The 15,290-nt window shown below is 49.6% G+C and overlaps 1 protein-coding gene across 1 annotated transcript in view; it reads right to left on the bottom strand.

The window, feature by feature from the left end:
* Unc45b (unc-45 myosin chaperone B) overlaps positions 1-14,137 on the bottom strand; it is a 28,150-nt gene extending 14,013 nt beyond the window's left edge. Inside the window, exons 1-9 of the mRNA XM_057774705.1 lie at positions 14,039-14,137; positions 13,627-13,794; positions 13,076-13,112; positions 12,280-12,455; positions 10,427-10,516; positions 8,374-8,541; positions 7,694-7,862; positions 3,950-4,120; positions 1,692-1,863 (exon numbers count right to left, since the gene is read on the bottom strand). Coding sequence (XP_057630688.1) covers positions 1,692-1,863; positions 3,950-4,120; positions 7,694-7,862; positions 8,374-8,541; positions 10,427-10,516; positions 12,280-12,455; positions 13,076-13,112; positions 13,627-13,794 — 1,151 coding nt within the window. The 5' untranslated portion in view covers positions 14,039-14,137. The remainder of the gene's footprint in view (positions 1-1,691; positions 1,864-3,949; positions 4,121-7,693; positions 7,863-8,373; positions 8,542-10,426; positions 10,517-12,279; positions 12,456-13,075; positions 13,113-13,626; positions 13,795-14,038) is intronic.
* Between the last annotated feature and the right edge of the window lie 1,153 nt (positions 14,138-15,290).

Raw genomic sequence — 15,290 nt, 5'->3', positions numbered from 1 at the left:
CTCTTGTAGACCAGGCTGGCCTCGAACTCCCGGAGATCCGCCTGCCTCTGCCTCCTGAGTGATGGGATTAAAGGCGTGCGCCACCACCGCCCAGCTAGTACTGTTATTTCTTAAAGACAAATGACATCACGCTGGTTACAGGGTATATCCCTGGGACAGCACACTCTGACCTTGTAGATTGACCTGCAAGAAATTGAATTATTGGTCAGAGTAGGAAGCAGCACTGAGGGAGGCACTGGCCTGCAGTGCAGTCACCCCAAAATCTCTTCCTTGAAGAGTTTTGAGCTGGGGCATCCTAAAAAAGTTTCATTTCAAATTGAGGTGATTGACAAGTCATTAGTTGCTGGTTACACAGAGGAAGGTGAGAAGCCTCCAGGCAAGGACCAATGAGAGACTCCAACAGCTCCAGTCCTCTCAACCTGGAAGGACAGTCCATAGGCACAGCCACAGAGATGCAGTCTGCAGACACAGGTGTGAGCAGAGTGGCCTCCTCACACGGACCTCATCCCAGTAGCCCCAGCCTATCACAAGCTGGCTTCTGCTGAGCTCAGGGACATGGACCAATCAGGACCGAACGCTCTACCAGGGTGAATTCCTCTTGTACATGCAAGACCAAGACTGGGTCAGAGCGTCATCTCCATTTAGCTGAACCTTGCATCTCAATAAAAAAAAAAAAAAGGTTTTGCCTGTAGCCCTCTAGGACCAGACTTCTTTGTAAGGAACCAAGACTCCAGCTCCAAGGACAGGAGGACTCATAGGGTAAGAAAGACAGACTGAAACTCAGGCAGACAAGTACCACAGGTGTTTTAAGAGCCAAGGTCAGGGTTAGTGGGGGTACAGGACTGGGAGGGAGTTGGCATGCCTGAGAGCTCAGGATAGCTCTTCATTTGGCATTTGTTTTTTTCAAAAAAAATAAATAAATACATAGGTGAGAGCAATGTATGAATTTGCCAGGCATGGTAGCTCACGCCTTTCATCCCAGCACTCAGGAGACGTGGGCACTGAGCTCTGTGAGTTCAAGGCCAACCTAATCTACATAGAGAGTTCTAAATAAGTAGGAGCTACCTAATAAGACCTTCTCAAAAAAAAAAAAAAGAAACAAAAACAAACAAAAAAAACAGATGTTTGTCTTACATGATCTAAACTCTCTCTTCCCTGGCCCCTTAAAAAAAAAAAAAAAAAAAAGTATGCCGTCCTAGGAAGAGAAAGAAGAAAACCAGAGTGAAGGTGATGTCTTTGCCCACTGGGGGAAGTTTCCTAAGCCACACCCCAAGTTTTGAGGCATGGGTAGTGTCCCAGAAATCTGGACCATGTACAGATTTGAGAATCGCTGGAATTAACTGTAAACCACAACATCAAATCCATGGTGGGGGACAGGTAAGGAGAGAGACTCCTCAGCAGTTCACGGAGAGGTCCACACGGGAGTAACTGCAGTTTTGCGCCAGCAGCCAGCACCAGTGCGCAGCCACGTTAGCTCAGCTTCCTAGAGATATCGTCCAACCCCAGTCAAGCCATCAAGCCATCAGACAACTGCAGTTCCGGCCAACATAACTGTGTCTCAAACTAGCTACACAGGTCCCAAATTCCCATCCCACTGAGGGGTAATAAATTACTTTTATTTCTGTAATTACTGAAAGTGGAGGGCGACTGGCCACACAGCCAGAGGTGGCTAATGCCTCCGGGGAACTCACGTGATGTACTCCTCGCAGATCTTGCGGAAGTGGTCACGCTCGGGGTCACAGCGCAGGTCGTCGTAGAGTTTGTTGATGAGGATGGAGGCCAGCATGCGGGTGTTGTCCGTCAGAGGCAGGCAGGAGGGCAGATCTGGAACCTGCCCCACCACCTTCAGGATCTTCCTCAGACCTAAAGGGTAACAGCAGAAAGACTGAGACTCCTGAGGGTCTGTCCCCTTCAGAAATGTCTCGTCTCTGGCTCCCCACCAGCTATGGCTTCAGACAGTACACGGCCTCTCCAGAGTTTAGGGCACTGGAGAGTGGACAAGGAGGCCCTGACCTTTCTCCTGACTCTGCCTCTGTGGAGCCGTCCCCCTGTTGCAAAGCCATTATCTCCACCATACTAAACTCAACACTAGTCGATCTCAGGGGTCTAGACCAGCGCTGCTGTTTCTGGATTGTGTATGAGCTTCCTTACATACGAGTTCATAATATCTTCCCCCCAGGCCTCAGTTTCTTCATTTACAAAGGTTAAAAAGCACAACCTATTTTATAGACTTGAATACTGAGTCAGATAATGTACAGAAATGGCCTCCCACCCATCCGGAGACATAAACCACTCCTCAAAGGTCTGGTGTTACTTTGGTAATTATCACCATTATCTCTTCTCACATCCTTATGGAAGAACCTTTGATGGCTTCCTCCACCAGACTAAATTCAAGATCACATGTTTGTTGAATAAGTAGATTAATAACCAAGCCCCTAGACCTCCCTACCTTCAACACAGTGTGGGAACTGGGCAATTAAACCTTACGGGTACTGAAAGCTAACGACGCAGAAGAGGCAGCTGGAGAGCAGGACAGAGCTCGGTGACAGAGGGTGCTTCCCTAGCCTATGAAAGGCCCTGATTTGACTCCCGTGTCCCCAAAAGATGAGTGGCAGGCTGTTCCGAGCATCTCTTTAGTGCCAAGGGGCTTGTACGTGCTCATGAGCTGAGTCTAGCAATCACCCTTCTTAGCAATCAGTTCCATCGTTCAGACGAGATCACAAGGGACACACACAGAGGACACCTCATGCCTGGTGTCGAGCCCACCATATGAACTGTCACGCCATGAAGCCTCTGGGACATCCAATGTCAGAGCTAGCTTGGAGGTGGAGAGATATCAGTGAGCCCAGTCAGAGGAAGGAAGTGTTGAGGCAAACACGGGAGCCTGGGATTCTGGGGGCTGGCAGGGAACCGAAAGTGATTGGCAGCAATGTTATACTATGTATATTTTACAACTTTAAGGAAAACCTCACTGTCTACAACTTGGACTGACTCTCCCGGGGTGGGCACAGACCCCTCAGACTGAGAGGTCAGTCCCATGAGATGGCCTTCACTGCAGGCCCACGGGCTGGATCCCAGCGTTCCATCCAAAGAAGAGAATAAAAAAATGTTTTCCCCCACCTATTTAATCCCACAAGCCACATACTTGATCCTAGTGCAGAGAAGGGGGTCACCATTGCTGGCCAGCTTTCAGAATATATACAGAGGCCAGCTGGGGTAGGGGAGCAGGACAACGGTCCTTGGATACTCCAGGGTCAAGTGTTAAAATCTAAGTGCTTGCACTGTGTTGGGTGGGGGCTTAGGGAGCACAGCACTGTGTTGGGTGAGTGCTTGGGGAGCACAGCACTGTGTTGGGTGGGTGCTTGGGGAGCACAGCACTGTGTTGGGTGGGTACTTGAGGAGCACAGTACCTAATGGAAGCTAACTTGGGCCTTGTAGAACAAGTCGTAAGCTATATGTCACAAAAGCTGTGGGAGAATTAACCACAGCAGACTCTAAAGCCACGGGTGTGACTCCTGCACAGATGCAGTGGATTCGGGAGACAACTCACACTTAGGTTTAGTGACTAACTGCTAGAGCGGTTTCACTGTGCTTGCTATAAAGTACATGTGATGTCATCTTCTCCCCCTTTGGAAGGCCTGTTAAGTGTTTTACGAGCCATGAGACTTCAGGCATGTTACCCCAATGGTTGGTAAAGTCCTGTTTCTAACAAACACTTAATCCAATGTTTTGGGGTGCTAACTACTTTCTGAATATGTTCTTGCCCTTAATTCAGAGCCTTGACCTACCTGCGTCAACAGCCCCTAGGGGATACACTAATGCCTGCCACCCACCTCAGTGGGGACTGAAGACACTCTGCAGACAGCATCTCCTCTCTCTACACAGGGACAAGTGTCCTGAGCCTGCCCTAACAGTATGACTGAATCTCAAGCCCATCCCCCCATCTCACCGTTATCTACGACATAGATAGTGCGTGAGTTGTCATGAATGGCCAGGTCCTTCCTGGGGACGTTCTTGTTGAGCAGGTTCAGTGCCTGATCTCTGCCCTGCCCGGAGACCTTCTTACTGACCAGCATGTCCAGCAGGTGGCTGGTGATCTGCTTCAGGTCTTTCTTGGTGTCTGAAGAGCAGAGGAAAAGAGCAAGTAGAGACGATAGAAATTTTCACATAGAGAGGATCAAGAAGGGCAGAAACTTCTAGAAGTATTCTGGACGGCCTGAACCCACTATTTTTCTGAGTGTTACCCCTTGAATTTGAAGCATCCTCCTGACAGGCTCCTGTGTGGAATGCCTGTCCATTGATGGTGCTGTTTGGAAGGGTTCTGGAAACGGGAGGAGGTAGAGTATGGTTGAAGATGGGGCAGATCCTGGACAGCTGTTTCTTGACCCAGGAGGTGCCTCCCATCTCTCTCTTCCCTTCCTTCCTTCCTTCTTTCTCTTCCTCATCCTCCCCTCTTCTTCGTCTTCCCTTCCCCCTCCTTCGTCCCTCTCGCCCCTCTTCCTGTCCACCATGAGGAGGCTTCCTCCTCCACCTGCTATCACAGCATGATGCCTGGTGCTCTGTCAAGTGCATGATGCACCAAGCCAACACCCCATAAGCCATCTGAGGGTGTGAGCAAACTAGATCTTTCCTCAGACTGTTTTCTGGTACAGTAAGCATGTGAATTTCCCAAGACAGTGTTGCTCATCTCACACTCCTGCCCACAAAAGCAAAAAAATCCTCAAGCAACACCCCCAAGGGCATTCTGGCCACAGACCACTGTCTCCTCCCACATTCCCTTTGTCTTCAAAGAGTTCCTGTTGCTGGAAATCCCTAACTTCCAGGCAATGACTGGCAGAGATCCAAAGATACTCTGTGTGGTTTTAATTAACTTTTTTCCCCCTTGATATTTCAAGACAGGGTTTCTCTGTGTAGCCCTGGCCATCCTGGAACTTTCTCTGTAGACCAGGCTGACCTCGAACTCACAGAGATCCCCCTGTCTCTGCCTCCCGAGTGCTGGGATTAAAGATGTGCACCATCACTGCCCAGCTGCACTGGCTACTCTTAAAGAGGAACCCAGGGTTTGATTTCCTAGCACCCACATGGTGGCTCACAACCATTTGTAACGCTAGTTCCAGAGGATCCAATGCCCTCTTCCGACTTCCACGGGCATCGGGCACACACATGGTGCACAAACATATATGGAGTCAAAACATTCATACACACGGAATAGAACAAGTCTAAAAAGTGTCGTATAGGAAGGACATGAATACTCCCTTCAGACACTTCTTCATACAGATGCAGACACGTTGGGAAGGGGGTCTGGGACTGGGACTGGGGCCTCTGTCTATGATGCCAGGACTAACCCTGCCTGGGGTGGGCGGTAAAGAGCAAGAGCCTTTCCCCAGCTCTGCTCTGACGACGTTCCTGAAACCCAGAGAGATGTTAGAGGCTCTAGAGTGGAGTATGAAGACAGATAAGAAGTAAGGTCTCTACAATATGTCAGATCAGCCACATAGGGAAGGAGAGGCGACGTTGACACTGTAATTTGCAGATAGATAGGTCCTGTAATAGCAGGCTTATTCTCGTCTTAAGTGGTCCCTTTGCCACACTAGCTCTGAGTTGGCCATGTGACTTAAGGGTATAACCAGGTTTGCAAAGCACTTATTCCCTGAGCTAGCCCATTTGTAATCCAGCTATCATATCATATAGAAATCCAAGATAGCCATGAGAGAGGCCACGGGGGTGGGGGACAGTGGAGGAGAAGTATCAAGGCTTCTGAGCAACCTTTCCAGCTAACCAGCAACCATCTAAGTGAAGCCAGCTTAGACCTTCTAAAAAGTCTGACCCAGAAAAGACAAGCAACTCCTTGGCCATTACTGTAGTAAGTTAGGGCCAATCAAGAACCCAGGCCTGGAGGGATGGCTCAGAGGTTAAGAGCACTGGCTGCTCTTCCAGAGGTCCTGAGCCACATGGTGGCTCACTGGTGCCCTCTTCTGGCCTGCACGCATACATGCAGGCAGAACACTGTATACATAATAAATAAATAAATCTTTAAAAAGATAATAATAATAATAATCTGTTGAGATAGCTCAGTGGTTAAGAGCACTAGCTGCTCTTCCAGAGGTCCTGGGTCCAGTTCCCAGCACCCACATGGCAGTTTAACTGTCTGCTGTAACTTCTGTTCTAGGGGATCCAATACCCTCACACAGACATACATGTAGGCAAAATATCAATGCCTATAAGATAAAAATAAATAATTTTTTAAAAAAGAATCCAGGCCTCTAAAAAGTGAGTATTAATAACACACAGGGACGCTGGTGCACACCTGCAATCCCAGCACTCAGGAAGCAGAAACAGGCAAATCTCTGAGTTCAAGATCAGCCTATTCTACTTAGTGAGTTCCAAGATACCCAGGGCTACATAGAGGGACACTGTTTTAAAAAACAAAAAAAATTATTCTCCAAAACCACAGAGAAACCCTGTCTCGAAAAACAAACAAAAAAAATTATTGAAATAATTTTAAGAATACTAAATGGGCTGGGCTTGGTGGTACACACCTACAATGCCAGTACTTGGGAGGCTGAGGTTGGAGGATAGAGAACTCAAGACAGTATGGACTACATAGAGAGACCCTATCTGAAAAGAAAGAAAGAATACTATTAAATTATGTGCGTATCAATTACTTTTCTCATAACTGGGTCACAACACCTGGCAAAGAAAGTTGGGGAAGAAGGGTTATATTTTGGTTAATGGTTTGAGGTGGCTCATGGTGGAAAGGGCATTGATAAGATGGCTCACAGCTATGGCAGTGGCAACTTGGGGTTCCACTGTGTGGATCAGGGCACACAGATGAGAAAGACAGAGAAACAGCCAGGAAACCCCAAGACCCAACCTCCCTGACTCACTTCCTTTACTGAGACCCCCATCTCCTAAAAGTTCCCTAACTGCCCAAAACATCTCCTAACAACCAGAAACATTCCTGAGCGGTTCATTTCATATTCCAACTACAATGCATGTAGCATTGGCCTTGCTCGGTAAGACAATTTAAAAAGACCTAGAGCAGAATTCCAATTTTTAATTGATACTTATGTAAATATTTTGACATGGATAAGAAAAGAAAGAGGGTACCCAGTGGGTTATCTGAGTGAGTCGGGTTTTGTTTGGGAGAGTATTTTTCCTTCTTATAGATTTCTGTATCTTTCCAAGTCTCCCCAGTGAGCTTCCGTTACACTATGATAAAATATACATAGCTTGCCGGGCGGTGGTGGCGCACGCCTTTAATCCCAGCACTTGGGAGGCAGAGGCAGGTAGATCTCTGTGAGTTCGAGACCAGCCTGGTCTACAAGAGCTAGTTCCAGGACAGGCTCCAAAAACCACAGAGAAACCCTGTCTCGAAAAACCAAAAAAAAAAAAAAAAAAAAAAAAAACATAGCTTACAATTTGCCATTTTTACTATTTGTAAGTATAAAATTGAGTGGCATTGAACACAGCCACATTAACATGAGCCATAGGCACCACCCACCTACAGCACTTTCCAGACAGACACACTGACAGCTCCATACTCAGTATCATGTGCCAATTTCACCATTATAACCCCAACACACACACACTAAAATCAAACCAGGCCACCTCTGCAGGAGATGCCAACATGCGGTGGGGACTGGCTCTGCCTTGGAGTCCACATGAACCGGAACAGAAGAATATCTCCTACCTAGAACCAAGGCCTCCTCTTTCCCTCGATGTTCTCTCTTGTCCTCCCCAGACAGGGAGTCGATAATGGCCTGGAGCAGGTTGCAGACAGCCAGGGACATCTCTTCATTCTCCACGGCCATGAGGCTGCAGATTCTGTCTATGCGGACTGTGTGCAGGATCGCTGTAGCCTAGACGCCAGCAGGAACAGAGTCAGCAGCCTTGCTCCTCCCTCCTGTTTGGCACCTGGGTTAGGAGGTGTGTGGTGACTGTCCTATCCACTTCATGCTTTACGGAAGTGGGGCTCACAGGCTGGGAAACCTACTTCAGGGGACTCTGAGCTCTGTCACCCCATAAATAGAGTCCTGGAGGCAATGGGTCTGTGAACGCAGTAAGATCTCACCAAGATACAAGTGTAGAAGGTACACTGAACTCAAAGGCTGAATATGAAGAAATGTACATTACAGGGTTTTTGAATTCAGCTCTTCCTGTAATCCACTTCCAACAATGCCTTTGCTCAGTCAAGCCCGCTTCCAGCTTGCAGGGAAAGAGCCCAGAACACTCTTGTGCCATGTTTCATATGACCCAGGCTGGAAAGCAGGGGACCCTTGAGGCTCTATCACAGCCCTGACTGTGTGCCACCCTCTGCCTCCTTGGACCTGCTGCCATCCACACCACCAGTCCCGATCCCCCAGCCCTCACCCTCGCTCGGTGTCCACTGCACATGCCAGACAAGGTCCGCACTGCAGCTAGCACCAGCTCAGGCTTCTTAGTGTCCAGCAGCTGCAGCAGCAGGCCCACCCCATTGCTCTGGAAGATCCTCTCGGCCCCTGCTTCCTCACGGCCCAGGACGATGAGGTTGTTGGCAGCCTGAGAGAGAAGCAATGAAGGTTATCAGGAAACCAGATGGAAGCCTTGGCCATAAACCTAGTGCAAGGGTAGAACACCAACTGCATGTTCGGGACACTGGTAAATTCTGTCTAAGATCTTACTGCCCCTGGAAACATAGTAATAATAATAGTAATAATATCAAAGCAACTTGCATAAAGACCAACTTGATGCAAAATGCCACAGCCAGGGAGTGAGGTCACAGATACAGAACAGCCACATGGAACAATGCTAACAGGTGGGATTGGGGTCACAGATTCCCTTGGCCCGTGGTGGTGTAAAAATAAAACCATACATCTGCTGTGAATGGAGACAAGCTGGGAAAGATGGGAACATGAAAGAAAGCTTTTCATATATTAAAATCATTTCTTTGAACATGGCTATCACATTTTGTTTTCCTGTTATCTGTACAAGGGAATCTGAAGCGGTGGGGCTCTGGGGAAGGTGGAAGATGGTGGCCACAGAGCGCAATGCAGAAGCCCAGGAGTCAGAGCCCAGGTCCTGCTACTGCCTGGTTCCGGTCACAGCACCTCGCCGAGCCCCAGATACTTCATTTAAGAAATGGGGCAGTCGAGTTAGGGACTAGGAAGCCATCAAGGCTCTTCTCACTCTGATGTCTTCCTGCTTGAGCTCTATGGACCTCCAAAGGCCCTGATGCAGGGGAGGAGGAGGGCCAGAGAACCCACAGCTGAGGAAAGAGCAGGAGGGAGAAGCAGACAGAGAGAGATGGGGAGCCAGGGATAGGCAACGAATGTCAGGTAAACGTGACCTGAACGTTGCTATCAGCTTAGGGCTTCTCCAGACAAAACTACTTTATCCAAGGCAACTCACCAGGTCCTCAGAGAAATTGTAAAGTGCATTTTTTTTAAATATTTATTTATTTATTATGTATACAATATTCTGTCTGTGTATGTTTGCAGGCCAGAAGAGGGCACCAGACCTCATTCCAGATGGTTGTCAGCCACCATGTGGTTGCCGGGAATTGAACTCAGGACCTTTGGAAGAGCAGGCAATGCTCTTAACCACTGAGCCATCTCTCCAGCCCCTGTAAAGTACATTTTTGTATCATGTGAATTCACTGACCACAAAACTAACATGCCATCTTTCCTCACAGGCGCCACCGGCCAAATTCTTATATAAATAAGGGCAAGACATTCAAATGTTCACTAGAGGACCTGAAAGGAACATGAGAACGAGCAAAAGAGTTGGTTGAGATGACTGTTGCCAGTCAGACATGGTGGCACACGCCTTTAATGCCAGCCCTCGGACAGCAGAGGCACTGGGGAGGCAGACACAGGCGGATCTCTGTGAGTTTGAGGCAGCCCGAGCTACAGAGCGAGTTCCAGGACAGCCAGAGCTGTTACACAGAGAAACCCTGTCTTGAAAAAAAAATGACTTTTACCAGTAAACACTTCAATATTTTTTTAATATGTCAGTGTGACCTCTTTGCAGTGTTTCTAAATAAGACAAAGGATTATTCGAATGTGCCAGTGTTTCTTGGGACCAAAACGATAGTGAGGCAAGCTAGATATTCCCAGTAGGTGCGAAATGTAAGGAGGCAACAAAAAGCCCAATATCCAGACAAGTAAGGCTTAATGAAATACTTCTGAGTCAAAATCAAAGGTCAAACGTTTCACATTGAACAAAATATCTGATCTTAAACAAAGATGTCATCGATCCTGCGGTTTGACTCGCCTCAATGACTTCACGCCAATCTTGGTCCTTCTTATGGTTAGTGCCGCTTTCTAATGGGATTAACTCGGAGCCAATTTTTCCCCATTCTCATGGACACCGCCCTCTTGCCTTCCAAGCATAAGAAGCGTGTGCAGAGAGCGCCCTCTGCTGACAAGCACGAGGCATCACTCACCTTTTCCCTCTTCTCAGTCTCGCTGTTTTCATTCAGAAGAATTTCAAACATCGTCTGCACCCTGGAGTCTGTGGAAAATTGCACACGGAGCTGAAGAGAGAGGAAGGAGCTCTGAGAGAGGTAGGCAGCTGGTCCACATCATTTCTGTCTACTCTTCATATGTTCAGCACAGAAAATAATAGGTCTACTCTGGACCCCAGCACATCCATTTATTTATTCACTGAGCAAATGGTAACCAGGGCCAGAGAAATGTCTCAGTTGGGAATGGCGTTTGCAGAGCAAGCAGGGAGACCTGAGATAATCCTCAAAACCCACATAAAGGTGGGGAGGAGGGGCTGGAGAGATGGGTCAGTGGTTAAGAGCACTGACTGCTCTTCCGGAGGTCCTGAGTTCAATTCCCAGCAACCACATGGTGGCTCACAGCCATCTATAATGAGACCTGGCACCCCTTCTGGCTTGTGGGCACACATGGAAGGAATGCTGTACACATAATAAATAAACAAATATTTTTTTAAAAGGTGGGGAGGAGCCAACCTCCACCTCCTCTGGCCTCGTCACCCCCTCGTAATAACAACAATAATAATGAGGATGAGAATAATATTTTTAACATTAGTTGAATAAACCACTTTATGCCAGGCACTGTTCAGGGACAGGAAGGTGCACAAGAAGCTGGGATGGTGGTGCACACCTTTAATCCCAGCACTTGTGAGGCAGAGGCTGGCAGATCTCTGTGAGCTCAAGGCCAACCTGATTTACATAGTGAGCTCCAGGACAGTCAGAGCTACACAGAGAGAACCTGTCTCAAAAAAACCCAAAAACAAAAGAAAAAAAAGTGAACAAAATCAATTCTTTGACCCACAAAGCTATCAGTCCAATTCGTTACAGTCATTGTCACGTAGAATCCCCACCACATGCTTGGTACACATCAGCCCAGTTTTAGAATCTCATAGGTAATCAGCTACCAGATGTTTAAGTGGAGGTTAAAGTAGAAATTTGTCTCCCGGCTCATAAAACAGGAGTGGCTTTCATGCATCCGCCAAGCAAGCGGAAAGCATCCTGTCTGGAGGTCTAGACCCTCACACGTCCAACCCTAGCCACTCTGGATCTTTCGTAATGTGGCCTAAATGATCACCCAGCCAGCTTCTTCTGCACCCCCTCTCGCTGAGCGCTACTGCTCCTCGCTCCTGCCTGCCTGGGCAGGCTCCTCCTTTACCTGCCCCTTTTCTCATCTGCCTCTCTTTTCCATTTCCCCAACACTGAAGCTGCACTCTGGACAGTGTGCCACGGTCCAGCCACACAGGAGTCTCTTGAGTCTTGGAGCAGATGGCTGGATGAGCTATTGTCCTCCTGATCTTACAGGAGGAAGCCAAGTCGTCTAAGGGGCCAATAAGAAAGCAGTCAGCCAGGAGAGGATGCAGGGCTCCTCTCCTCTGGCTCAGGCTCTCCATGCTTGTCCATTTTCCTAGCAAAGATCTCATGCTCCCACAGACTCTGACCCTCTGTCCCTCAATAATATCACTGATTCCCAGGGATCCCAGAATATCTTTGTCCCCCTAGAGTTACAATGTAGATTCACCAGGTGATCGTAATTCTCTTGTAAAGCCTCCATCTGAAATTTAAAAGAGCTGTAGCTTTAAGTAGACTGCGCCCTCACCCAGCACCACAGATCCTCTCCATCTCTCACAGATAGGTGTGCTTGCCTGGCTGTTTCCCGGACACTGCCCATGTCTCCAGTTTGCAGTTGAAGAGGCAGGGCTGACTCAGTCATCACATCTCAACCTCCCTAGCTCAGCCCCCACGCCCCCACGAATGGGATGGAAGCAGCCAAGGTCCTCTGGAAGGGCCCGGGTTACCTGCTCCTGGATGCTGGTGTTGAGCCTCCGCAGTGTCTCCTGGAAGTTCTGGTTCCTGGGTTCAAGGGTGGCACAGCGCTGCACATCCTTGAATGCCTGGTCCAATTTGCCCAGACGCTCGAGAGCCTGGCACCGCCGATACAAGGCCTTGATGTCAGCAGAGTTGATGTCAATGGCTACAGACGGGAGACAGGCAGATCCTCAGGGGGCTGGGCTACATACTACTCTCCCTCTTCCGCTGCCCAGGAAGGATGTCTTCCTTAGAGGTACCCATCTGAACTAGCTGGCTCATACCATCTTTTTGATAGAAAGATTCATAGAATCTCGAGGTTGGCAGAAAGCTTCAAAGTCCTCTCCCCCTGCACCTCTCCCAGCACATGCACCCCAACATCTATCTGATCCCCAAGTCTTCCTCTAGCGCAGGATTCCTATCAGGGGCCCATCTGATTGATGCTGGTATATCTCCAGAACTAGGGTGTCCCCACTTCATTCTGAGGCAGCCAGGCAACTCCAACACAAAACCTTTCCCTATTCCTACCCCAACTCCTCTCTGTTCTTTTGCCCTTTTATCTTAAGTCTGGCCCTAGCGCCCCTGAGGTGAAGCTAAACCCTCTTTATCCCACCTGGCAGCTGCCTTCCCTAGGCTAAATATTGCCAGATATTTCATTCCCTTCTCCAGATGGCCCTTGACCTTCAGAACCCACAGACTGTTATAGCACCTCCAAACAATGGCAGCCAGGTCCACACTCCTGCGCAGCCATGCTGGGAAAGTTTAAGGGGGAAGTATGGAGCTCACCTCTGGAAGCATCGGAAGCCGCCTGGGCATAGCTCTCCTGAGAAGCAGGAATGAGAGACTCCATTAGTGGGGGCCCAGGGCAGAGACAACCAGTGTCCCCTCGGTGAGGGGAGAAGTTAGTCGGGGAGCTAACGGTTATCAGAGGCCGAGGACACACTCCCTGACTGATACAGAAAAATACAGGCTTTGGCATCAGGCAACCCCAGGTTTAAAGACCAGCTCCTCCACCGCCTGGGAGAGTTTGGCCGAGCTATTCACGCTCTCTGAGCCTTGGGTTTCTTGACTGCAATATGGGAATGAGAACAAGGGCTGCCATGGGATTGTTCTGAAAGCAGTGGCCCAACCTATGAAAAGCACCTGTGTTAGGTCAACTGTGAATGGTGGGTTCCGGCTTCTCCAGAGCAGTGGCCTGGAAAGTCAGAGGCACGGTTTCCACCTTAGCGGGTCAAGACAGCACAGTGAGAGGATGATGGCTGTTTCTATCAGACCGCCATGACCTCGTCTCCCCCCTTAACTGCCCTCAGCCCACCCACGCTGTCCTGTCCCCTGACCGTTTTCAGGCCACAGGCTGCCCGATTCCGGTAGAGTGTGGCCAGCAGGGCCTTGTCCTTCGTCAGCTTCAGGGCCTGGCTGTAGCTCTTGGTGGCTGCCTTGTAGTCCTGACGCTGGAAATGCTGGTTCCCTTCCTCCTTCAGTTGTGCCGCTTCTGCCTCTGCCATCTGTGGGAACACCGGCAGCCCTGTGCGGTCAGCCTCTTGCTGGATAGCCAGGGCCCCAGGTTTCCCTCGCCACAGTGTAGGGTGGGGATTCTGTCTGGAAGGGATCCACTCCAGCACCCCCAAATCCACTGACTTCTCCCACCCCCGCCACAAAGGACATTGGTCAAGCTTGGAGCTTGACCTCCAATGAGAGGGTTGTCAGAGTCCCTGTTTCCCATCTCTCTTTCAACCGGGTGTCACCCACCTTCCTTGCAGGCCTAAAGGTCCTCAGGGTCTTCTCCTTGCCCAGTCGTCTCGGGGGGACGCCTCCTTCTAGGTACTGCTCCTGAGTTCTGCAGTTCACCTCAGCCAGCTTCTGACTGCTGTTCCCAGCCCCCACCCTGCAGAGTTTATCACCCCAGTCAGTGACTCCAGACTATATTTGGCAACAGGGGCAGGTGCTCCTGGAGGCTGTCATTGATACAGGGCCTTTCCCCTGCCTGGACTGGATATCCACAGCCACGTGGAAGGACTGACTACCCCCTGGCCCTTAAGCACCCCACTCAGGGGCAGTCTTGCAAGACTTTAGACTCACACCTCAAAGTGTGGGAGAAAGATCCAGATGAGACAGGAATTGAGAGACCTGCCCTGCCTAGGCAAGCTTATGACGCCCCTTCCCCACCTCCATCCCAGAAAAACAACCCTCCCCCACTATGGCTATTTTGGGAGCAGAGTGACAGCTGAGGGGCTGATAGGCTTGGACACACAGCAGCTGCCCAGGTCCCTCTGGAGACTTCCAGAAAAGTCTCTGCGGAGGGAGGAGGACAGCAGAGTGGAGGACGATCCCTTCTCTTCATACATACTTGTTCATAGGGCCTGCATTTGCTCCAAAGAGCCTGCTTCCTTTGAAAGCCCAGCAGAACTTGCTGACTTGGTGAGTGGGGGCGGGGGGGGCTGCCATTTGAGTGTGAGTGTCCCTCCCTGCCTGCGTTGATGAATAAATTCAGTCCCCCACCTAGGGGGACTCCCTTGGATGTGAGCTCTCCTCCTCTCCATCAGATCTCACTCTCCTGGGGCAAGGACTAGGTCAGACCATGAATTCCCTGGGCTCAAGGGCTGTCACCCACCTTCCTCTGATCCAGATCTCTTTCAGGACAAGAGGAGGCTCCCTTTTCAAAAGTAGCAATCACCATGGCGGAAGGCTCTTTCTGGGAGCCAGCATTGCTTGATTCTCTGCAGCCAACTTTAAAAGGCTGTCCTCACCGAGAGACAGAACTCTCCTGGCCCTAGGCGTCTGCTCCCAGAGGGCAAGGATGCTGCTCAGGTACGTCCATCGCCATCCCAGGTACCTGGCTCTGCTCCGCTCACTCTGTTCTCCCAGCACCTCCTATACATCTCAGAACACACCTGAAAGATACCAAAGAAAAGCCACAAACGGGGGCACACACGATAGCTTCTGCAAATAGAGCTGTGGGTTTAGAATGTGGATACACAGCTATGGGACCTCAGACAGGTCT

This window comes from Chionomys nivalis, chromosome 7 (assembly GCF_950005125.1).
Source record: "Chionomys nivalis chromosome 7, mChiNiv1.1, whole genome shotgun sequence".
NCBI lineage: Eukaryota > Metazoa > Chordata > Mammalia > Rodentia > Cricetidae > Chionomys > Chionomys nivalis.
The sequence above is the reverse complement of the archived record's forward strand: the minus strand, read 5'-3'. Positions and strand labels throughout refer to the sequence as shown.